The sequence below is a fragment of the Spermophilus citellus genome, assembly GCF_964194105.1.
Source record: "Spermophilus citellus genome assembly, chromosome: 2".
Lineage (NCBI taxonomy): Eukaryota > Metazoa > Chordata > Mammalia > Rodentia > Sciuridae > Spermophilus > Spermophilus citellus.
The window spans coordinates 68894551-68919618 of record NC_138183.1 but is presented as its reverse complement, the minus strand read 5'-3'; the positions used below and the strand labels follow the sequence as shown (position 1 = coordinate 68919618).

The window sequence follows — 25068 nt, the reverse complement described above, 5'->3', positions numbered from 1 at the left end:
GGACCCTGACTGGTAAGAGATGCAAGCAAGAGACTGGCCTGCAGGAGGAGAGGAGGAAGACAAATTATTCCCTGCATGATCTCATTCAAATGTGGAATCTCAACAATTTCATTGAAGCTGAGAATAAAATAGTACTTACCAGAGTCTGAGGAGAATAGAGGGGGAGGAGTTGGGAAGAGTTTCTGGTCAACAGGCACTGAGTTAGTTAGATAAGACAAGTCAGTTCTGATGTGCTATGGCACAGTAGGGTGACCACAGATAATGATAGTACAGCATGGATTTCAACAAAGCCATGAGAAAGGATTCTGAATATTTTAACCAGGAAGAAATGATAAATGATTGAGGCAATAAATATACTTACCCTGATTTGAATGCTACACAGTGGACACATGTATCAAAACATCATGTGTTATCTCATAAATATGTATAATTTTTATGTGTCAGTTTTAAATTTTAAGTAAAGAAATGACAAGGTATTTCCCTTTTCCCTTTCTTCCACTCAAGCAACAATTCTACTCATCATCACTCTGAGAATCACATGGTTTCAGATTTAAAAGGAGACCCTGGGCTCTGGGATTTGTTAGTTCTTCCTTGTCCCTTGGTTTCCCCAGCCTAGGGGAGACCATGACTTCTCACTGTTGCTACTCAACTCCCAATTTGATTTCTAAACTCTTTCCATCATCAGCGTAACCAATTCCCTGAATTAAATTCCTTCTGTTTTCCTCATTGAACCCTAACTGATAACAATTCACTATCTAAGTAAGTATGTGTATCCTGGATCATGATATACAATACATTTCTTACTGTGAATAGTTGTTAAAATAGTTGGAAAACCACAGTCTATAAAAATACATTTGATAGCCTGCGGCGGGTGGTGCTCGGCCCACTTCATCAGTTGGGCACTGATGGCTGTCACTGAGCTGCGGAACAGGATCCCAGAGAATTGCTTTTTCTTCTTTTAAGAGAAACAGTGTGGGATAGTGGAGGGTGTACTGACTGGAACTGAGGAGACGAAGATTCTAAACCTGGGGGTGGCTGTGGACAGTCTATGCAACCATGTGTTCTAGTATACTGTGCTTATTTTGTGCATGGAACCAGAGGTCCTGAGATTGGGGTTTAGTTTTTAAAGCAGTGACTATTGTAAGAAGTCTCAGTATTACTACTCATAGTAAGAGATTGATAGATGGTCTGTGATAGCTCAAGTATCAGCAATATTAGCATTGAAAGCTGTTTGTAGGCATAGTCATTTATCTAGATCATTATTCTTTTACTATTTTCCTCAATTTATCAGTAGTTGATGGTGATGACAACGATGATAACAATGCTAGCATTAGCAACTAAGTTCTTGGGAAAGTAAAAAAAGAAACATTGGCCATGTGAATTGTGGAACATCAGGTTATGGTAGATACAATTAGTAATGTCAATTGCCTCTTTGTTAGTATTTCTTATACTATAAACTTAAGATATCAAAAAAGACAAATGCTCTGGTAGGTGGTTATATTTTAACATATTTTAATAAAATGTAAATAAAATGTAAAGTGTAAACATCTTAAAAATTTAAACATACCCCTAAACCTTAAACATTGTTTAATAACAATGGCAAAGTGTATAATTCTCTTATCAGCAAGTCCTGTTTTTTTCCTCTATTTAAAGAAGTCTATTACCAAAAGGCCCCAGATAGTCTTCATAATAGCAAAATTCCAACAGATATCACAATGTTTGTGGTAAGATAAACAATTGAATATGCAGAATTCCAGAACAAATCTGAGCATTTTCTTTATGCCCAACACTTATTGAAGTCGATAACTGTTCAGCTGAGTTTATCTGAAAGGGAGATAAAAGCTTCCTGCCCAGCATTAAAACTTGCCCCATGCAGAATCCAGATGCTTTCAACTCTTTCCCAAACTTCTTATACTTTTTCTTTATTTATGTGTATCACTTTCTGGCTAGTAACACTATTGAAAATTAAAATAAAGCCATATTGTTGTGGAATGTATTTTATCACTACCTATGTGAAGGCTAACTTCTTTTTTTTTTTTCACCCAAAACAGATTATTTATCTCAATTTCTTTAAAGTGTCATCTAAGGTATTTTCAATGGTTACTTCTGTTTTTATATATTTATGACTTATTTTCTATTTCTCTCTTGAATTTACAGAGAATTTCAAGTATAGAAAAGGGACTGAAATGATCACTGTGGTTTGCATTTGTGTACTGAACTTAAAGTAAAGTAAGAATCCTGTGGGTGACGTAACACAAGCCAAGCTAGAAAAGGGGTACACACAAATAAATGCCAATAAATAGTAACTGAAAAGATAAATCCAGGATAGCTGAAGGTAATACAAAGTTAAACAGTACAATGCAATTTCACATAATAGCATGGGAGACATGTACACATATTGGGTTGAGGGGCTCAGAGGTCAACCACAGTGTCACATTGGTACAGAAGCACATTATCATTCAGAAATGACAAAGCAAGTCAAAGGGTAGTAGTTACAATGGCCTACCAAACAAAAGTTAACATATTTGAACACTGTATGACAAAAAATGAAGTCATGTTCTGATTCTTACTGTAAAACTGCCCCAAGACATTTCAAAGCCTCCAAGACATGATGATGATAATAACACTTTCCCAAACTTTCCTTGTCTAGCCAATAATATATAATGGAGTATTATTGAGAAATCCTTAAGAACCAAATCATCCTCAGAAAGCCCTGTCTGGAGGTAAATGAAGACTTCCTTTGAGCAGCTAGAATGCATTTGAACTGCCAGGTATGGTGATGCATGCCTGTAGTCAGTCCCAGCAACTTCGGAGCTGAGGCAAGAGGATCACAATTTCAAAATCAGCCTCAACACCTTAGTGAGGCCTAAGCAACTTAGCAAGACCTTGTCTCAAAATAAAAAATAATAATAATTTTTAAAAAGCACTTGGGACATAGCTCCATAGTAAAGTGCCTCTGGGTTCAATCCATGAACACCCTCCTCCCAGAAAAAAGTTTAAAAAAATTTAAAAAGTGCATTTGAACTATTTAGAGAAATATTGAGTTTTATACGTTTGTATAAGTCATGGAGAGGGCTGATTTCTTATCAGAAAATTATCCTAGGTCATTGACATTACCGATGCCTCTTTGTTAGTATTTCTTACCTCTTTAGGGGAAGAACCTCTTGAGAATGGTGAAATGTATGGAGTCATTGCCAAAAGTGCATATTAACATGATCGTGGAATTTTGAACAGTTTCAGGGAATTCTAAAATACCCTGAAGATCTTTTATATTCCACCCCCACAGAATCTCCATTATGGATTTAAAACCTTGTACCCATGACAAATTATTGAGCTGTTTTTATATGAGCAACACATAACAACCTGAGTCTGGAGTTCTACAAAGTCGAATTAAAAATTCTGACTTCATCATTTAGTCATCTTTGAATTGTTTGATCATTCCCCTTGCACATAAAAAGCAAAATAAAAACAACAAAAAACCCCAACAAAACAAAACCAAGCATGATTTATGTGTATTTATTGATAATACACATTCAGTATTTATATAGAGAGTGCATTGTAAAACATACACAAAATACAAGTGATGAAAAATGAGATGAAGATGATAGAAAAATTTTTATTATCTTGCTAATTATGATGAGATTATATTATCAATAGTGAATATCTCAAGGCAAATATATGCATAGGTCAGAATTCATCATTCATGGTAATTAATATAAATCCATACCTCAAGTAGGCTTGTATAATTGTGGTATTTTCCACTTATTTGTTAGCTCTAATTAGACTGTCATTGTTTTACTTCTTAATATGGCTGGCAAAGAATTCTTAGAGGTTAAAGTGGTAATTTTGATCCCAATTTTCACCTGTGCTTGCATTATCAGTATTATCTCAATCTTTGATTTCTTTTCAGAAGTCTTTTTAAACCACCAGCTTTACAAATAAGAACGTTGATTGGTTAAAACTAGATATGGTAATATAATCTTTTGAATGTGTTTAAGGTTGAAACTGTAAACCTGAGGCAATGTCAATGCCTAAAGAGATATTAATGTCCATGAAAGAGCAGTGGAATCAGTGTTTCCTTTGTGGGGCTCCTTCTCTCTCATTCTTCAGATACAATACACCGCACATGACCAGTTTACTTGGGGATCATGTAAAGACACTAGGGTGGGTAAGTATAATAAACATTATTATAAATGCTCATTTTTTTGGTTATTGCATCAATACATTTTCAGACATTAAAGAAAAAATAAATAAAATTTCTAATCTTCCAATATCACAATGAATTGCTTGCTCACTCCACTTTGGAGACCCCTCCCCGCCTTAGGTGAATTGCTTACTGACTCTAGTTTTCCTCATCTGTGAATGGGGACAATGATACATATCTCATCAGGTTAAGTAGATGAAATGACATGTATACAGGTTTTTGCACAACTTCTGGCATTTAATTTAAAATAGAAATAAGAAGAACTTGCACTTAGAATGGTAACTACTCTATTACATAATTGCCATGTATGCATTCTTGTTACTTCTAGGCCTGATTTAAAAACACAAATAAAACCTCTTGTCAATGCTCTTTACATGACCACAAGAGCTATAGTTTCTTCTCACCTCTCCTCCTCCAAACAAAGCCAAATAAAGCCCTAAAACATTTTCCAAGCCCTTTCAGTTTACAAAATAAAGATTCTGAGCATTTAGTAATGTTTTAATTAACATGATAATTATTAATAGTGAAGACCTGCTAAATTCTCTATGTCAGATAATTTTATTATCTCTCATCTTTTCATTCAACAAAGTGGTTAAGAAAAAACCACACACACATACAATGTGCTAAGCATCCAGCTAATTGCTGAGGTTTCAAAGATGAATTGAACTTGTTCTACACCCTCCAGGCACTAACCATCTAGTGGAGGATACCAAACAAATAATCACATCAAAGTGATAAGTGCTCTAATGGAGGTACACATTGGTTGCTATGGGAGCAGAGTAGGACAAGCTTCCTCTGCTGGGGGGAGGGCAGGGAGGACCACTATAAGGATGCTGGTTCACAGGTGAGTCATGCATTTTTGTCAGAGGGAAGTGTGACCAATGCAACCTCTCAGGAGCTAGAAGATAGAGCAGGTTTCCCAGAGTGCAGGCATTTTGGGGCAATCAAAAAGGCTGGTAGAGACCCATCCATGTACAGCATTGGGTGACATGCTAAGAAGTTTGAAATTTATCACAACAAGTATGGGGAATAAACAAAGATTTTAAAACTAAAGAGTGATATGATCACAATGAAAACTATGGTTCTATTTTGGAGGAATGATTGTGGAGAGACAAAAATCTATTGAGAATGCTCATTGGAAAAAAGAGATGAGTGCTTATTTCTGTAATAATTTTATTTTACTAATTCTAAACTTTTCACTAAATTAAACAACATCTGATTCAATTCGTCAAAGTTTAGTTTGCATTACTAAAGATGAAATATTCATTTCTTAAATGGTTTTACCTGCTCCTGTTTGAAGTCAGACAACATTTCAGTTCACGTTAACAGTTTGTTAGGACTAGAAGCTTCCTAACTTTATGAATGGGATATTTTTTTATGAAGGTTTTGTAACAGATATAAGTTTTCAAACCCAACATCTACTCTATACAGAATGTCAACCAACACAGACTATGTTACAATTGATAATGACCACACAGGAATGAAAAAGGGACTTATACCCCATGATACTATTAAAAGGAAAAGCTTCACATGAATATAACATCCTGTGCAGCTTCCTAGAGTCCTTTTAGCCTCCAACCATATTTGTCTTTGTGTGATTTTCTGCAAAACCAAACCAAACCAAATAAACAGCCTCCCCCCAAACCCCCATCATTTTCTTCCTTAGCATTGTTAAATTATGCTTGACCTCAGAGATGGAGATCATACTGTATGTTCTACACTCTTCTTTTTAGACTGAACAAGTGATACTGCTTTTTCATTTCTCCTAAGTTTAGGCCTTATTTTTAAAAATTCCTATCTGCAGCAGTGCAAGCTACAAACAAGATGAATCTTCAGAAGCAAGACCTGAAGGGAGAAGATGAAGCATTCTTAGACCAATGTGAGGGGAAAAGGAATTGCAATATATTTCATCTTTGCTCCCAATGATAGATGGTATTTTTCCATTCCCATACTTGTGCATGTATGTAGATACCAACCCATTCAAGTACTGCATCAAAATTTTATATGATCTGAAGAATATACATGTATAAAAAGGAGTGTTTTCTTCTTCACTTTTTCTCTGACAGAAAAAAACAAAAACCAGAAAAACAAAACAGAAGGAATGCCTAGTCTCTTCCAGTGTCTTAATAAAATGATTGTTCTTACTGAAATTTGGCATGGCAGGTGAAGGTAGAATCACAAGGGGATAAAGGACTTACTTATAAGGAAATAGAGGTGAAGTCTTCACTTTTTAAAACCTGCCATGTGAGGTTGGCATGTGAGAGAAACAAATTAGGCCCCCAAAAGTTAAAACCTAAGACTTCTCAATGAAATAAGCATTGTCATCAAGTTAAATCACTTTACAGTAGATGACTGTTTCTGGCTACATTATTAATTGCAATTTAATAGGGATTTAAAAGTTAGTATTTATGATATATATGTACTACACTACTCATCTTGTTTAAAATTTCTCACTATATGTTTTCCAGTTAAAGTTATACCAGCATACCCTCAGGCAGAAAACCAAGTTCTTACAATGGATTCTTCAGGGCATACTATGTTCTATTTCCTTAGATGTATTATCTTTTGTAGTCTTGAGGTTCACTTTGGAATAGACAGAAAATGTAGAAGCTAAAGTTAACAAGCAAGTGGGAAGACCTCAGCAAACTATAGGGTGGGTTATCACTAAACTCTCCCAGCCACAGTGAAAATGGTGCCCTTTCAAGCTCTACTTCTTTCAGCAGTGGCCCAGGGATGTAAACAATTCTTGCACTTAATGACCACATGCAGTATTTGGCAGTACTTTGCATTGCTTCTTGTCTTCAACTTATCCAGCATCCTAGAACTGCATTTCAGACCAGGTTGCTCAAATAGAGCCAATTTTGCAACAGTATAAATGGTCTTAAAACAGAATTTTCCTCTGGGGGGGGGGGGGATCCTCAGCCAAATAGTCACAGCGCCCTTTGAATGACTAATTTAAGTCATTACATTACAAAATAAGGGATAAATCATACTTTCATAATGCTACTTCATAGGAACAGTTTTAATTTTAAGAGTCAAGCACCTACATTAATCTGAGTCTAAAATAATGGGTCCCTGATTTACCTGATTTAAAATCTCCTAACATTCTTTCACACTTCATAAAACTAAAAATAAAATTGTCTCACCAAACACTGACCTATAGGGCCGGCCAATATACTGCATTTCAAGGAAAATTGAAGCAAGAAGTCTCAAAACCACGACGTGCCAGAGATTACAGTTTGTAGCCTTAATTGGTCTTAAATGTAGGGTGAGAGAGAAGAGACTATGGTCTGTAGAGAATAAGAGATTAATTCCTCTTCTTAAGTCAGAAGCAGATCTCAGGCTTCAACGGCCCCCCAACCTGCCCGCCCCGCCCCCAGGGGTTGTTTTCCCATATTTTTGTTTGTTTCCCGGGAAGATGACAGGTGAGGGAAGGTTAAAGGGCTGCTTCTAGTTCACGAAGTAAACAGAGGGTTTAGGGCGGGTTTATTTATTTATAAGGCGTTTGGCCTCTCAGCTGTTTCTCCTTCATTGGCATTTGAAAGCTTGCAGTCCTTTAGAACAGAGACAGATTTGGCACGAGTGTTCTTTGTGCCCGCCTCCCGTTTTACTGGGTAGGGGGAAGGAGGCAGATTTATAATGACAGCCTTGAGGGGAGGGAGACAGAAAAAGTTTCAGCTGGCATGATAATGCCCGTTTTTTCCACAGCCAACACTGTGCCACAAACAGCTTTGGTGTCACTCGGAGCCCTTCCTTGTCCCCTCCCTTTCTCTATGCAGGCTCGCACTGACAGGCGGAGGCACAGTTAAATTCCAGCACCTTCTCCACATACCCCCAAACTACTACGCGCTATTACTATGATTGCCCTCCCTTTCGCTAGGCGTTCTCCTCCTCCCCAGCCTCCCTGGAGGAGCCCCGCAGCGGCCCTGGAAGAGGACTCCCAGGAAAGATACAAGGGGCGCCCAAGTCCAGCAGGGCTTAGGTCTCTCGCGTCCTGCGCAGTTTCCCTGCTCCAGGCACAAACACTGCCCGAGAGCCGGCGCCTTGCAGACACACACGGATCCACGCATACAGTAGAGCTGTCTCAATCCACATTCTTGCATACCCCCCTCCCCCCCCCCCGCGCTCCCGGAGTCGCTGAGCTGGGCGAGTGACAGGCTCGTCCCGCCAACCCGCGCCCGGGCGGGCAGGGAGGAGCGGCGCGCGGGGCCAACTGCGGCACGTCTTCCGGCGCCCGTGGAGGCGGCGAGGGTGGGACGCGGGGCGGAGCCGGAGTTTAGGAAGAGGAGGGGATGGCTGTCATCAATGAAGTCATATTCATAATCTAGTCCTCTCTCTCTGTTTCTGTACTCTGGGTGACTCAGAGAGGGAAGAGATTCAGCCAGCACACTCCTCGCGAGCAAGGTAAATATAACTTACAACTCCTTTCTCCTCTTTTCCCTCCCTCTGGCCTCTCCGCTGCAGCCACCGGGCAAACCCCTCCGGCACTGCGCCGCCTTCGCCTGGGATTATTCATTATTATCCTAATTATTATTTATTGTGCATGCACGGAGACCAAAACAAACAGGCGGGCCAACCGCCACAACAAAAAAGCCCGCCTCCTCCCCGCGGGCCTCAGGTGGAATGCTCTAACGACAGCTCCCGGGCGGCGGTGGAAGAAACGAGAAAGTTTCAACCGAACCTCGCTGCTCTAATAATAACAGTAATAATTACTACTTCACGGGGGCAAGAGGGGAGAAATCCCAACAAACCACAGCCCTGACTCAGGGTAGGCAGTGATGCGATGCCAACTCAACGTTGCAACACACGCTCGGCCAGGTTGCAATCCCCCCATCCCCTTAAAAGCTGAGATGGAGAGGGCTGGTGGCAGGAGGAGAAGGGCTGGGGGGACTAAGGAGGAGAATGGAAACGCGACAGTTCATCCCAAGCAATCCTCCCCGGAAGAGTTGGAACGGGAAAGGAGGGCGAGGAGCCCGGGCTGGCGGCAGGTTGCCAATGAACGCGGCTGCCACCCGCTTCCCGGGTACTTGTTTAAAGGGCTCCGGCTGCGGATAGGCGAGTAGATCGCCGCGGGAGAGCCGGAGCCGGCGCGCCGAGGAGGCGGCGGCGGCCACTATCGCAGGGTCGGTGCATGCTGGATCCGAGGTGTCAGCCTCCACTCTCTGCGTTCCCTTGGGCGGGCAAGGGGGCTCTGACTGATAGGCCTTTAGGAAAGGGGGCTGCCCTGGGATCTGTGCCCGGGGCGCAGCGGAGTCTCTATTTCTGGTACTGGCAGCAGTGTGGGTTTGGGTATTGAAGTTCGGTGTGTCTGGCCCCGGCCACAGTGCTCAGGGCCGGAGGTGTGTGGAGCAAGGAGGCCCCAAAGAAGAAGGTCGGAGGTGCCACCCGGGCTCCGTTACCCTGCCCTCCCCTTCCCTTCCCCGGGTTTGTTTTCTTTTGCTTCGTGTCTTCCCCTGGCTACCGCCGCGGGCACACGGGGCGCCTGCGATCGTTTGGGTGCTAGGGGAGCTCTGGGACCCGGGAGAGCCGCGGCGGCTGCGGGCCAGGGAGGCCATGATCCGGATAATCTTCTCTGCCTGACTGTCACAAACAGGACCCGCGCGCACCCGGGCAGCTGCGGTGGCGTTCTCCCGGGAAGGGGAAGGGCTGCGGTGGGGAGGGAATAAGGGGTGGCGAGGGCGAGAGGCGGGGAGTCTGGGTGGAAGCCTCCTCCCAACGATGACACGCACCCCTTCCTTCTCGCTCCCTGCTTGCGAGTTTGCTTTATTCCCATCCCAACCTGGTTTACCCCTTCCTCTGCTCTCCCTCCTCCACCCGGCCGTCTTCCCCCTTCCCGTTTGCGTTGCAAAACACGGCCATGCCATCTGCAAAGGTGTCGCGATGCACTTCCCCAAATAACCGGTCCAGCGCGCCACCCCCTAGGCGCCCTCCGGCCACAGGGCGCACTCTGAGCACAGTGCCACCGGGTGCCCCGCACCAGGCCTCGCAGCCTGCAAGCAGTTGCACCGCGCGGGGCGGGGCGCAGCGGTGCGGACTCCAGCGGACACCCGCGTCCTGGCCAGGGCACTCGGGCCGGTTTCCGGTACACGCGGGGAAATCGCCTCCTGCGAGTGTCTGCGCGCTCGCCCCCGCCTCCGCCGCCTGGATTGCATTATTTTTATCCGGGTTGCAGTTTGCAGGGGATGGTGGTGAGCACGGGGCTGGTCGGGCTGCGTGGGGGGTGGGGTGGGGTGGAGGGAAGTTGGACGTGGATCAGGCAGGAAAAAAAAGTTTGGCAGGGCAGCTAAGTAGAGTGGAGGGGTGGGAGGGGGCGGTGAGATCCCGCGGCTCGCGTCTCCGCGCCCTCAGGGCAGGCGCGAGTGTGTCTGCGCGTGAGCGTGAGTGTGTGTTGTGCGCGCCGGGACCAGTGCTTCGGGAGCAGCGCGCTGATAGCGGCTCCCGCCCGCGCCCTCCCTGGGAGCCGGGGGGGTGACTAGGCGAGGTTTGGTGGCAAGGGCTGGTGGGGGTGGCGTGTGCGTGTGGCTGTGTAAGTGTGTGTGTGCGCGCGCGAGCCGCGGAGAATCAGGAAGTCACAGCAGCGAAGCGCACACAGACATGTTTGATCGCCGTGACATGACGCGCGCGAGGGAGGAAGCGGCCGCCGCGGGGGCCGGGCCGCGGGCGCCGGCCTAGGGCTGCAGCGTTGAGACCCGCTGCCTGCTGCCGCCTGCGCCGCCGCCCTGGCTGCGCGAGCCCCGCGCCCCTTTTTGTTCCGCGTCCCTCAGGTAAGGAGCTTGCGCTGCCGCCGCCCGCTGCGTGCGGAGCTTTCTAGCTCTTTCCCTGCCGGCCCCCTCCGGTCTCTCGGTTCGCCTTTCCTGCAAAGTCAGGCAGGCGGGGGAAATGGGCTCCTTGTCCTTCGATTGATTGCGTGGAAAACTTTCCAGCGGGAGGCACCGCGAGGGAGAAGAAGGAGGCCTTGCCGACTGCTGTCGCTTGTCAGTTCTTTCTCCTCCAGGTCCGGAGAGTGTGAGTCGCGGCTCCCTGCGGCTGTTGCACATTCAAACTTCGGGCCTAAATGTGTCTCCAACTCTCGCAGGATTTACTCTAGCAATAAAATAAATATTCCAAGTTGTCCATTCGCTCTTGCCAAGCAAGCATTTGGATGTTTTAAGGCAAGGACGAAGGCTTGGAGTCGAGGGAGTGGGGGTGTTGTGCAGAATCCATTCCTTATTCAGTGTCTGCACCGAGTGTTATGTAATTTTAGTAGCACATGGGTGCAAAGCCCACACTGGGCTTCTCCCTCCTTTGTTTATATAACTTTTGGGAGAGTTTTGCTAGGTTGTCTCCTCATTTTCCTCTTCCCTAATGTCATGGAGGCTGGTGCTTTTGATAAAGCAAATCTAGCCGGGTTCGTGATTTTTTGGAGAGCTGTCATCATTGTCTCCTTTCTGGTCAGTATGTAGACCTGTATTCCTTTGTATGTGTAACGTTGAAGCATAAGGAAGACGTTAAGGACACACATTTGTTTACTGCATTGAGTTGTTATTTTTAACATCCCTGCGTTCCTAATAGCAGAGTTAAATCTTAAACTTCCATTTCAAAGGACTTTTTGAATTTACACCTGGTTGTGTTCTTTGCTTATATGAACACAATGCTCCTGTGAATGGTGAGATTGCTTGGGTTGTTGTTTGGGGGTTGAGTAGCAGAAAATTCCTGCCCACCTACCCAGGTAGGACTCAGAAATCCCGTAAAACTCTACTCAAAAAAACAAAACAAAAACAAAAACAAAAAAACCATGCCTGATGCTGTGTGTGTGTTTATATATTTGTATATGCACAAGCAGATGTTTTCAGTAGTATTTTCTACCAGTTACTTGGACGGTCACTACCTGAAGCCTGTTGGCCTCACTGCAGTTGTTAGGCTTTAGTAGCACCCAGGTGAAGTGTTAAGAGGTGTGGCGGGTTTGAATCCTAGTTGGTGCATTGTTATGCAAATTGGAGCACACTTTTTCTTTTAGAAATATAATTGCCCTTTCATTAGCCCAGATTTTCTTTTTTAATGTTCCTTTTTAACTCAGATGTTTACTATTGGAAAAGGGGATTTAGAGACTCCTGTTAGGTTCAAAAGATATTTATTAAAGTAGACTGAGGGAAAAAAAAAACTTCCTCTGTAGATCAGAGGTCCATCTACCTTGTTGATGGCATTAAAGAGAGATACTATATTGGTAAAGAACATTTTAAAATAAATTAGGGATTGGGGCAAGAGAGGGAGGGCTTTCTTCAATGGAGCCTTTCTCTTATGAGTTATATCAGTTACATCCCAGCATTGGCACTAGCTGCACTGTGGTGTTTCACAGAAAATATTCACCGCAAGAGCATGTTCAAAGCAGCCTTAGATCTTTTCTTTTGTTCGTTTTTAAAGTGGTTTTTGAGCATTTCTCATCAAGTTTCTTGAAAAGTGCTTTGACCAACACCTGAGGCTTAGAATTGACCAAAAAAAAAAAAAATGCCTCTGCTTGTATTATATTGTTAATGCTTGGATTCTGTTTCAAGTATTCCTAACAGAGTATAACTAGAAAGTAATTCTTTGTAGATAATTATTTAAGACTGGTTTTCTTTGATTAAGTTTAAGATAAGTCATTCTACAGGTCATTGTAAAAGCTCATGTCATTCTTTTCTAGAAGGTAATTGGGATCCTTTATAATACTGTAATATTTTGACATTTTTATTTTAAAGACTTATTATGTATTAGAGCAGGACCATAAACAGAAAACTCTCATAAATTATAAAAGTGACACTGTCCTCCAGTGTTGTCATGTTTTTTTTTTCTCCTTTAGAAGTCTTACTTTGTAAACAAGGCCTTTGTCAAATTCTCCTAGATCAGCAGCTTTTTGATACCCCAGAGAAATAATAAATCACTATTTATGACATCTTGACATGCTGCCATGAGGACAACTGAATTATCACAAATAAAATGCTAAGGACTATTTCCCAGTTCTAGCAAGTTGAGGGACTGCTAGTAAGGCCTAATTTTAACCACCAGAAGTTTTGACTGTTTCTGGTCAATGTGATTTTAAAGGAAGAAAGGGAGAGTTAGTTGTTAACATGAGTGGCCTTAGAAGAACCTATACATAAGTCACATTTCCCTTCTACATGATTTCTGGTGATCAGATCAGACTTTTTCCATAATGTGAAAAGTTACACTTGGGGGCTACTGCTGATTTCTTTTCACTTTTTTTAATATTAAAAAAATTACCTTCTAAATAATTCCTTTTCTTTAAATGTGGTATTTCAGAGATTGTTTTTGGCCAATAGAGGGATGCTAAATTTTCTGTCACCTTTGAAAGAGTTCTTATTGTGAAACTTTAATATCTAGCCAGTTAATAAACTCATGGGTCATTCCATAAGTAGTTAGGAACAAAAACTACAGATTGTGGTAATTTATTTGGTAGAGTATTTAGGAAGGCCTAAGGTGTTTATGTTTTCCATAAGGAAAGTTGTGACTTTCTTTTTTTTAATATTTATTCTTTAGTTTTAGGTGGACATAATATCTTTATTTTATATTTATGTGGTGCTGAGGATCAAACCCAGTGCCTCATGCATGCTAGGTGAGTGCTCTACCACTGAGGCACAAACCCAAACCCAAGAAAGTTGTGACTTTTAATACTTGGAAGGGAATATAGGATTCTAAAACTACAGTCTGTCAGACTCATTATTCAAGACAGCATATTTATTTGCCTAAGGTATTTATCACCAGGATCTTGCAACCTGGGTTTGGAAAACTTTAAAGCTTTATTACTGTTTATTATAACTTTATTATTTTTCATGTTAATGTAATACTTTTCCTTGCAAGTGTTCAGAATATAACTTTTAAGTAATAAAAGTTTTAAAGGTATAGTTAAAGGTGTTTAAATAATTATGCCTTAGCAAAACATACAATGAAGCGGATGAAAGCCAGTAGCTAAATGGCTAGGTCTTTTGAATGTTGTCTATAAACATCTTTTTAATTCACTCAAAATGATACTTTTGATATAGAATATAAAATATTTGATTTTGACATAAATGGTAACTTCTGGGCTTCTGGGTTCAAAATATATTATTATGCAATGGAAACCTAGTATGGAAGTGATACTTTACTAGATATATAAGATTTGCAGGACATTTAGACAGGTATAATCAGGCCAAATGCTTGTATAATTTAATGGATTTTGAAATATAAAATATTCTATTAGGTGGACAAACATCAATGTAAGCCTCATTCCTACACTAATATGTGATCTACATCTGTGGAAGTACTGATATCTTAGAAACTTTTTACAATCTGACCTAATTTAAATATGAACTGACCATTTTATAAATTGATGTGTAGGATCCACACAAGTTGAAATAAAATTTAAAATTTCAAAACCATTAAATGTAGCCAAAATCTCCTCCCTTTTAAAACTGAATTCAGAATTTGTGAGTTAAAATTACTTAAAAATGAAAGAAACAATCTCTTAACAAGAAAAGGATTGTCATACAAATTCTCCAAGGGGACCCTCTATCAGTTTACACATCAGTTACGTTTTTTTTTTTTTTTTCTTCTGAGTGGTTGTACATTTCTTTACCTATTTGATGTGGTGTATTCTAGTTTTTGCCAGTCCTATGGGAGATGAGTCGTTACCCTGGAAACTGAATGTCTGTAAGGTAAACCCTGTCCCATCTTCAACCAGTGCTTTGTAGAACGGGGCATATAATAGCTTTGCAAATATTTGCAACTATTTTGTGGTTTGCTGTTGTGCTGTTCTGAAATGCTATTAAGCAGAGTCTAAAATTCTGTTAGAAAATCAATGGTCTGTAATTGAGATTTTATGTATTTTACAGAATGTACCTGAACATTTAAACATAGAAGTAGAAATGTAAACTGCTCAGGCTTTGTGGTACAGAGAGATCAGGGCAAGCTCTCTTGAGTTGATAGGGCAGATAAGGTCTTAGAGATGGTGTATGGTTGGGGAAGGTGGTGAGTGCCAATCATACCAGATCAGAAGAAAACCCTGAGATCACAGGCATCAAGCCCAAACAAGCTGTGGGAGGACCATTGAACCTGTTTTGACCTGGCTGCCTGGGGCAAGAGGTTCCAGTTGGGAAGAGTTTTCAGAAGATAAAGTCAGAGATTCTAGAAAGACTTGACTTCCAGGCTATAGCATGAATATTTTATCCAATGTGTGTTGAAGGCTTGTCTCTCAAAAAGTTTGAGTCAAAAGGATGCATGAACAAAGTAATATTTTAGATTAATCTGGAGAGTTGTAGATTCAAGTTTAAGATGAGAATTGGAGCCTTTAGAAGAATTCTGGCAGTAGTGCACATTTGTATCCAATAGCTTACAAAATGTCTTCTTATCTATCTAATATTTTATTTGGTTCTTCTTGCAATTGAGGTTGTAGCTGGTTTCTATTATGTCTATTTTGTAGGTAAGGAATTTGAAACCTGAAGAAGGTCATAAATGGCAGTTATCCATTTTAATTGCAGTGGACTTGAAGGGTTCATTGTTGAAGTTTTGTTGCTGCTGTGAAAGTCATGGCAAGTTGGGCATATTAAAAATAATCCTTCATGTATATAACCTTGGTTCATTTGGCATATAATGGTTGAATGGCACTGCTAAGTAAAAGTGTGCCATCTCAACTAGGAGTTTTAAAGTCTGCATTTCAAATTCTTCTTTTGTATGTTTGATATATAAATAAAACTATCTTAGCAAAAAGAAAAGGAAGTGGCTATTATTGATTCTTATCAGTATCCAAAATGGGTTTGCCTTGCAAAGGACCTAACATGACCTGGGAAGAGCAGGCATACATGTAAATGTATATGAGTGATTGTATTGGGGGGTGTCATGCTTTGAAACTAGCTTTCAATGGTTTAGTTTGTTGGCTTTTGTTATGACAAATTGCCTAGAAATTTGGTTCACCTGAGTTTTTGGAGTGATAAGTTATCTGTGATTAGGGCTCTAGCTACCAGTGGACATGAGTCCTAGATTACAGGGATACCTTGCTGCAGTGCTTCTTTGTGGAGGGGTCTCCAACACTTTGGGTCATCTGGTAGTCACATTTTTTAAAACAATTTTTCCTATGTGGGCACATCATCAGTCCTCACTAAGGAGGCCATCAGATTGAGTCACAGGTAAACTCTGTGTGATGGTAACTCAAGGTATCTGTGGGGATGATGATGTGAAGAGCCAAAATCCAGCACAGGCAATGCCTGGGGCTCATGGGGGACTAATTAGTGCTGCAGTTTGTTGTTATCTTCTGTTGTGCAGAGCCTCCTCCAGCCTTTGCCAGGTCTGACTCTGGGCAAGGGTGGTCCCAAGGCAGTTTATTTAGAGTGAAGGCAGCAGTTCCACACATCCCGTCCTAATTTGTTTCCCTGATTGAAGGATGAAGGAGAGTTCACAGATGCACAACAAACAGAGCAAAGTTTTAATCCAACAACTTTTAAAAACATACTTGACTTTGAAAGGGAGGGCTAGCTGACATGAATAACCATGAGGATGTGTTTTCAATGCCTTTCTAGGGTTTTGATGGAATGATTCATAACCTTAGCTTTAATGCCAGTGTGATTTGTGTGTGTGTGTGTGTGTGTGTGTGTGTGTTTGTGTGTGTCTATGGCACAGATCATATCGTACACTGTTTAAAGTTGTATGTTTCGGACCAAGAAGCAGTGTGGGCCTTGGTAATGTTTTACCATCTCTGCAGACAACCTTGGCCTCTAAACAAGACTCCTGGTAGATTTATTTCCTTTATCTTCTTTGCTGTTCTCCTTACCCACTGCCTGCTCTCCCATCAAGAATAACAGTGCTGTGTCCCAGTTCTAGCAATGTTGCTACTTCTGTGGAGGAATTAGCAATTCATTTATAGAGAAAGCTACATAGAAAACAAGAATCAGGGCGTCAGGTCAGAGATGTTCTGAATCAGCAAACAGACATAAAAAGAACTCTTATCTTAACTATCTCTGGAGCCTTATCATTCTCCAGTGGCAACCAGAAAACTTTAAAAAGACTGAGTTATTGTTAGGGATATGAACTGGGCTCAATTCTTATTTCTGATATTTTACCTTTAGCCTGGCTCTCAAAGTCTGTCTGTAGAGTGAACAGTGGGAAGATATTCTGGAGATGCAAACCTCCCTGTGCTTCCTTATGAGCTTTGGTAAAGAGCAGTTTAAGAGGTATTGTCTAGGTTGGTGACCTTCCCCCGACTGATTTAGAAACTTTTGTTTTCTTTAACTGAAGGTCTGGCCTCTCCCTGATTCCCCTTCCTTCCTCCACCTTCCAAGCTGAAAGCAGTCCCTCCTACCCTGCCACCATGTGGACATTCTAACTGTGTATGTCTCCTTGTCTTGGGGGGTCTTCCATCTTGTTGCCATTTTTGCGTTTAGTCTTGCTTCCCTAGCAGACTTTCAGAGTCCTGGGGAAAGCCTTCTGATCTGATCATATTTGTGTGCACTACATACCTTGTGCCTGGTGGACACTCCGTAGAGGAAAGAAGAGAGGCGGAAAATACATCCTTTGGGTGTTTGATTCAACGTCACCAACCTCTTCAGATTGTGACATGGCCTTCACCTCATATTCTCTCTAGAGCTCTCCTTTACTCTTCTCTCCCTTGATATTTTAATGCATGATCACAGCCAAATCCTGATCTTTGCAAAATACCTCCCTCATTGTTTGCATCTTTGTTTCTTTGTCCTCCATTTTCCACCCCTGCACATTGTTCTGGCCCTAGTGAAAACTGTCTGTCCTGGCAGATGGCTGGCCTGGTCTTTGCAACAACAGCTCATCCTTGGGCTGAGAGTCAAGTCATAAAAAAGTTTTGACTTGGGGTTTCATTCCTGTTAACAGATGTGACTTTGGTTAGGCCATGCTGTCTCTCCCTGCCTTCCTGGCTTCATCTTTTTAATGGGGGTCATGACAATATGTCTCCTCAATTGAGGTCACTAAAATTATTATGAAGCACATGTATGTTTAAATATTGCTATGTGTGTGAGGGTCTTAGATTTTTCTGTGAGTCGTGATTAGACAGTATTGCGTAAGTTTTGTCAGGGTTGTCATAGTTGGAGTGGTGACCCTTAAAATTCCATGGGGTTGAACTCCTTTTAATATGCAGATGGATGTGCTGAGCCTTTCAGCTAAGGAGGGGAAGGACAGTTGGGCCGAAGATGACTGACAGTAGTGTTTGGCGTAGTGTGAGGCGCCAGCGCCTTTTATTTTCTAAAAACACACACTCCCCAGTTGTAAAGGCGGGAATGTCAGAACCAAAAGAAGACACGTTGTACTGTTGGAAAATTCTTGCCTAGGAACACAGTGGCCTGGCCCTCAGGGAGTCCTGTTCTGGGAGAGAGGAAAGCATTATGGGGAAGAGGAGGAAACCCACAGTGCATGCCTATGGGAGGTAACTGTACCCTCCCTTAGGCACATTTTCCTCATTGTATTAGTCACATAATGTGGAACAGGTCCTCCTTTTCTGTGACAATGTACATCACCTTCCTGAACACAAAAGAAAATAGGTTGTGGGTTTTATCAAGTGGACAGACCTGCCTGCACCTATCAAGGTCATCTGAGCCCCTTCCTTTCCTCTTACCCTCCTGTGCCCATTCCCACCCTGGCCACCTCATCTCCATATTCTCTTTTGTGCTTTGGAGAATAGAAAAGGGGTCAGGATTCCTATGGATACCATAGGGAGAAGCTGAGTTAGCCAATACTAGACTTCAAACCTCAACCATACTAACTTGTAATAACATGTGCCTCTGCTTGAGGTTTGAGACTTGTACCTCTTGGCAGTTTATGCCCCCAGGTTTATTCTGCAGGAAAGTTGCCACCAGAAATGTAGAGCAAGAATAAGAGGTCAGAACTACTGGCCTCATCTTTGTAAGGTCCTCCTGTTGGGTACCCTTGGGTCATGGTAGCCAGGAGCAGATCCTGGAATAGTCCTGGTTTTGACATGGAGATTCATTAGTGAACTCTACCACATACAGGGTTGGATGGAGTCTTTGAGATGCTTCTGGGGCAGCGGGCATAGACTCATGGATTCACAAGGCAGGTATCTTTGAGATAATCCTATGGGAGTCTACAGGAAGCCTACAGATGCTAGAGGAAACCCAAGCACTTTCCCCAGGGCTCCAGTAGGGTGGTCTTAAGATTTGGACCCAGATCTTTGGACTTCTGCTTGGCTTGGAAGTCAGAATACCACACTCAATTTCTGTGAGAGTTCAGATTCCTGCCATTCACTACCTGTTTGGCATGAGATTAAACTATACTATTTTTGTGAGCCATACCCGTTCATTACATCCATGAATGTGAGGGTTCTCTTCTTATTAAATGGTTTTCCAATGTAACATGTTCCTATATTAACATTCCACTTATGTGCTTATGATTTTCCATTTCCCTTCAATATGCTTTTCCCTCTAAGAAGTTTTTAATAGTTTCCTTTGACAAAAAACAAGGAGCATTTTTATGGGACTCTGTGTGAGCAGTTACAACACACTCTTAAGATTCTCAGATGAAATTGATAATGATGTATATTAAAATGTACAACTTGAGAAGTCGGAATCAGCCTATCTTTTTAGTATTTTGTATCTTCATTGTTCAAAACTCGTTGTATATTATCAGAATACCTCTTGAAGCTGATTTCAAGGTAAACCATAACAGGAACTAAGCAATTTCCTTTTATTCACTAAAAAATAAAAGGGTGGATTAGTTTGCTGATATACATGAAAGAACGTTATAACTTCTAGTACCCCTGAATTGACGTCAGCTTCCTAAATTTAAAGTGCTGACTGAACATGTGTGTGTTTGTGTGAGAGTGGGGGTGGAAGGAAAAAAAAAAGTTACTTCTGCCTGCTTTGTTAGTAACAAAGAATAAATAATAATATTTGGCTTTCTGGTGAATTCAGGATTATAATTCACCCTTGATACTCTTGATACTCCCCTGTTTTAGAAACCAGTTGTACTGGGTTCTCTTACGTCCATGTCGTAGCCCTGCTTTTATAATCCTTATGAAGTAGCCTTTTCCTACTTCCCATTTTAGCCCTAGTTTACTTACTGGAAGGGCCTGAATTTTTACCTACCCTTTATATTTTTTTTGTTGTAAGCAGACACACCTCGAACACTGATTACTCTTTAGTTTTCATAAAATTAGTTGACTCCATCAAGTTTGCCCTTGAAATTTCACCTGCAGTTTATTCATCAGCTGTCCTTTGAGTACTTGCTGTGTGCTGGTGGGAGGTGCTGGGGAGAGAGGAGTGGAGAAGAGCCAGACTGTGCCTTTGTGTCCCTCACATTCTAGACACACAGCCAGAAATGACAGTGGGTAAGGAGGAATGGATCTAATGTTTTTGTTTGGTGCTTCCTCTCACCCCTGGTTTCACTATGGAAAGAGCCCTGTTCTGGGTGACTAGATGGCTGCAGTCTAATTCCATCTCTGCTGCTAAATGTAGGTAAGCAAGTTACCTAAGGTATCTCATTCTGTATTTCTGGGGGTTAATGGTTGGGAAAAAAAAACCTTTTGCATGTACAGATGTGTGCCTCTAAGGTAACGTTAGAATATTGAACAGTTATTAGCGTATTCAGCTCTTGCTGGGATTGTTGAATTTGGATGACATCTTGTTTCCTCATTTCGGCTCATATCCAAGGTGCCATTGTACACAGTGTGTGAGGCAAGTCCCCAGTAGGGATGTCCAGAAGCCCTGGAGTATGGGTGATAGAATTAACCTTGCTCTGCTGAAATTGGAGAACCAGAATGTTTGCACCTACACCCTGGTCCAGTAGTTATGGACCACATCTCCCAGGGATGCTTGACCAGAGCAAGCCCTGGGACAAATCACTGGCCTTCACTGTCCAGGTGTCTCAGTTTCAATTAGTTCTCTGGCAGGAGGACCACATCTTACTATATCTTTTCTGATCACTGAAGGTCCAGTGGAGATAGCCGAGGGAATAACCCTGAATAAGAGTGGCCGTTTGTTGTGTCAGGTACCAGCTCTGTTTCTTACACATTCCATTGCATTTAAATAATTTAAAGATTACATAACTTAGCTAGTAATCACAGATGTGGGTATTGGAACATCTATTTGTCTGATCTTCACAGCTTCTGTTTTTTTCCATGATTGGAGCTTGTCTTTCATTCTCCATATGAAATTCTATTTTTTTTCTCCTTTTAACTCTCTGGATTCTCTGTGAAGTTTTGAATGCTTTTTGACTCATGAAAATGGGTCTTTCTTGGATACATTTTAAAGGGGTTTCTATTCTAATGGCTTTGCGGGGACGGCTAATGTCTTATAAGGTGTCCAAGACAGTATTTAATGGAGAGCATTAGTTGGCTTCAGTAATAAATTTCAAACTTGTTTAGATTCTGCTTATGTGTTAAATTTCAGTTTCTCCACTGAGTCTTTTTGTATCTTGGATGATTTATATCTTTCTGGGGAATCATTTAGAGTGTGTGTTTTTAAACAAGTGGTCTTCATAAAGACTGGGGCAGGGAGATATATGTCACACTCACTCAAACATCTGGACGAGACAGGGCAGTTCTGTTTGATGTTTGTTATAGAAATGGCACCATCAAATGCTAACGACTGTTTTATTCTGATCTTAACATCATGTTTAAAACATTCCTTTCTTTTTCTCTGCTTTCCAACTTAGTGTCACTCTACTGCCTGACAGAGACAGGAGAAGTAAATGTCCACACCCACAGACCCTGCTGCGATGCCCCACCCAGGGCCCTCGCCAGGGCCTGGGCCCTCTCCTGGACCAATCCTCGGACCTAGTCCAGGCCCAGGACCATCCCCGGGTTCTGTCCACAGTATGATGGGACCAAGTCCTGGACCCCCCAGCGTCTCACATCCTATGCCAACCATGGGCTCTTCTGACTTCCAACAGGAAGGCGTGCATCAGCTGCATAAGGTTAGAGTTTACTCTCCCCTTTGATCTGTCTTCTGAGTCGTGGATGGCTAATATTCCTGGTAACCCACAACTTTTTTTCCTACTATGGTTAACAGGAGAATCAAGCCAGATCTTTGACTTATCTTGTATATTATTAAAAACACACATTTTGAGGCACTTTTATTGCTACAGATGTACCAGTCATGAAAATCAGATGTTGGCTTTTTAAAATACTGAGTTAGACTGTGCATTTCTGACAGATTCTGTGACTTTTGGGTTGAAGCTATTTTGGCTTGGTGAATGAGTTTATTAGTGAATAAGTCTTGTCTTTTCCTGTCTGTGTTAAGTAACTTATATCATGTACAAATGAATGTATTGAGGATTATTCTTCCCTAAAAATTCTGATACTTACTTTTAAAAATTAGATCACTAAAAGTCTTTGGGCATGGTAGTGCATGCTTCTAATTCCAGCAATTCAGAAGGCTGAGGCAAGAGGATTGAAAGTTTGAGGACAGCCTCAGCAACTTAGTAAAGCCCTCCACAGCTTAGTGAGACCCTGTCTTAAAGGACTTGGGTACATGGCTCAGTTGCAAAGTGCCCTTGGGGTTCAATTCCTAGTACAAAAAAAAAAAAAAATTCTAAGAGTAGAAGGAAGGAGTCCTTTTCTTCTTTTCTACAGATTTTTAAAAACATTTTATTGAAATTAAATCGTTTTTAGGGAATCCTTAAAATGCACTTTGCTGTCTTTCTGTGAAGTAGTCTTATTCTGGTTTTGGAAGAAGACTGATTTTGCAGATCTCAGGTCCAGCTGTTTATTTCTGGACTAAGATTATAATGATCCTCTCTATTTATGAGACTTAGATTTTTGCTGTGAAGATGATTGGATTGCTATAGTTTAGCATTATGCCCTCACAGGAAATATGAAGAAGAGGGAAAAGACATCTTTCTTTTCTATCGTGAGTTCTGAACCCAGTGATGCTTGACCACTGAGCTACATCCTCAGCCCTTTATAATTTTTATTTTGAGTTGAGCGTCTTGCTAAGTTGCTGTGTCTGGCCTTGAATCGTAAGATCCTCCTAACTCGGCCTCCTGTACATCACCATGCCCAGCAAGAGAAGAGACTTTTGAGGCTCAACAAGGTCCCCTGCAACAATTTGCTTCAAGTTAGCAGTAAGCTAAAGAGAATCTGTGAGGACATTGTACAATATTTGAAAGTTTTGTCTCATATGACATGTAGAGGTTTTCATACCCCTTTGCATGACATCACAAGTGGGGGGGCTGCTGCTTGATATTCAGCAGATCTATAGGGTTCTCTAAAGAAACAAAACCAATGGAAGATATAAAGAGATTTATAAAATAGCATTGACTCATGCAGTTATGGAGGCTGAGAAGTCCCACATCTGCAGTCAGTAAGCTGGAAATCCAGAAAAGCTGTTAGTATAGGTCCAGTTGGAGTCTAAAGTCCTGAAAACTAGAAGAGTCAAAGGTGTAAGTCCCTAGTCTGAGGGCAGGAGAAGGGCAACATCCCAGTTAAGCAGTCAGAGAGAAGGAGGAGAGAGAGAGAGAGGGAGGGAGGGAGGGAGGGAGAGAGATCCAATGCACAACATCTCCTCACGTCTACCTTTGTGTGTGTTTTGGCCCTCTGTGGGTTGAATGATGCCTACCCACTGGGGAGGGCAACCTGCTTTCCTCAGGTCAGTTCAGAGACTAATCTCCTCGCCAAACACCTTCACAGACATTCTCAGAAAGAATGTTTAACCAAATATCTCGGCACCCCAGGGCCTAGTCAAGTTGACAGAGAAAGTTAACCATCAGAGAAGACAAGCAGTAGATGCTGACTTGACACAAAAAGATCACCACAGAAAAAAGTGACCTCTAATTGTGTAGGACTTTAGGTCAGTTTTAAGGGAGGATATGGAAGAACCATTTTTTAAAAAAAATGTTATTTGGTGATTTTCAAATCAGGAAAGTAGTATGTGCTTATTTTGAAAAGAGAAACAATACTGAAATAAATAAGAAAACCGTTATCCTGGTTTTCATCCCAGGTAACAGCCTGTTGTAGTGCATTTCTGACCTTATCTTCCTTCATGTTCAGTAAAAACGACCTATTAGCACAGATGTGCATATATAGGTGGGAGGGTTTTTGTTTTTTGTTTTCTGCTTTTCTTTTGCCGTAATAGAATCATATTGTCTCGAATCATGTTGTCATTATTCGTTACTTCCTCTTTTGATTTAGTAGTAAATCATGGATATTTCTGCAGTGTCCCCAAGTTCCCTCCCTCCTTTTTTTTCCCTTTAAATCCATTTTCACCTTGTCAGACATCTAGAGAAATAAAACTGCTTGTTTTCTGTACATATTTTGTGGGAACCTATTGATACACTACAATCATTAAATTATCTTGTGTTTAGGTTAATTTAAAGCTGTGTTCTAGCTCCGATCTATTGCTAGTAAACACTCGCCTAAGTGAATTACAGAATTTTAGAAAGACCTGGGGATGGATGTCTCACCTTCAAAATGAAAGAGAAAATGAGAAGGAAATAATATTTAGCTAACCTTTATTTATTATTTAGTCATTTAAAAATGAAGCATGTAAGTGAGGGTTGGGGCCATGTTCTGTTTTTGTATGTGGTGGTTTTATTGATTTTTTTTTCTCTTCTGGTCTCTTTGTTTGGGTTACCTGCCATCTTTCTCACACACTCTCATATTCTCACCCTCATGCTCTTCTCTGTTTCGTGTGACTCTGATGTTGTGATTCTTATGGTCTTTGCCGTCCTCCTTTAGCTCCTTGTAGCCCTGGCCTGTTCCCAGTGAGGATTGGACCCAGAGGCAGCATGGGGCTCACACCTGCTGGCCAGATGCCTCACTTTCTATGTGCTTTTTATAGGCTGCTTTCTTCCTTGTCTTACCCCTCCTTCTCCCCCTGAGCTTCAGCTTTTTGCTTTTCAACATTACTGGAAATAAATAAACAAGTAGCCTAAATACATCTGCT

At 41.6% G+C, this 25068-nt stretch overlaps 1 protein-coding gene across 6 annotated transcripts in view; it reads left to right on the top strand.

The window, feature by feature from the left end:
- The first annotated feature begins 8474 nt into the window (after nucleotides 1-8474).
- Nucleotides 8475-25068, top strand: part of SMARCA2 (SWI/SNF related BAF chromatin remodeling complex subunit ATPase 2) — a 166855-nt gene continuing 150261 nt past the window's right edge. For 2 of the 6 annotated variants that reach the window (XM_081282451.1, XM_081282447.1), the window contains exons 1-2: nucleotides 10509-10968; nucleotides 21839-22099. In XM_081282451.1, coding sequence (XP_081138577.1) covers nucleotides 21875-22099 — 225 coding nt within the window. In that variant the 5' untranslated portion in view covers nucleotides 10509-10968; nucleotides 21839-21874. Of the gene's footprint in view, nucleotides 8609-9169; nucleotides 9328-9688; nucleotides 10393-10507; nucleotides 10969-21838; nucleotides 22100-25068 lie in introns of those variants that run through there. The other 4 variants (XM_081282449.1, XM_081282448.1, XM_081282450.1 and 1 more) reach the window with 4 other exon arrangements.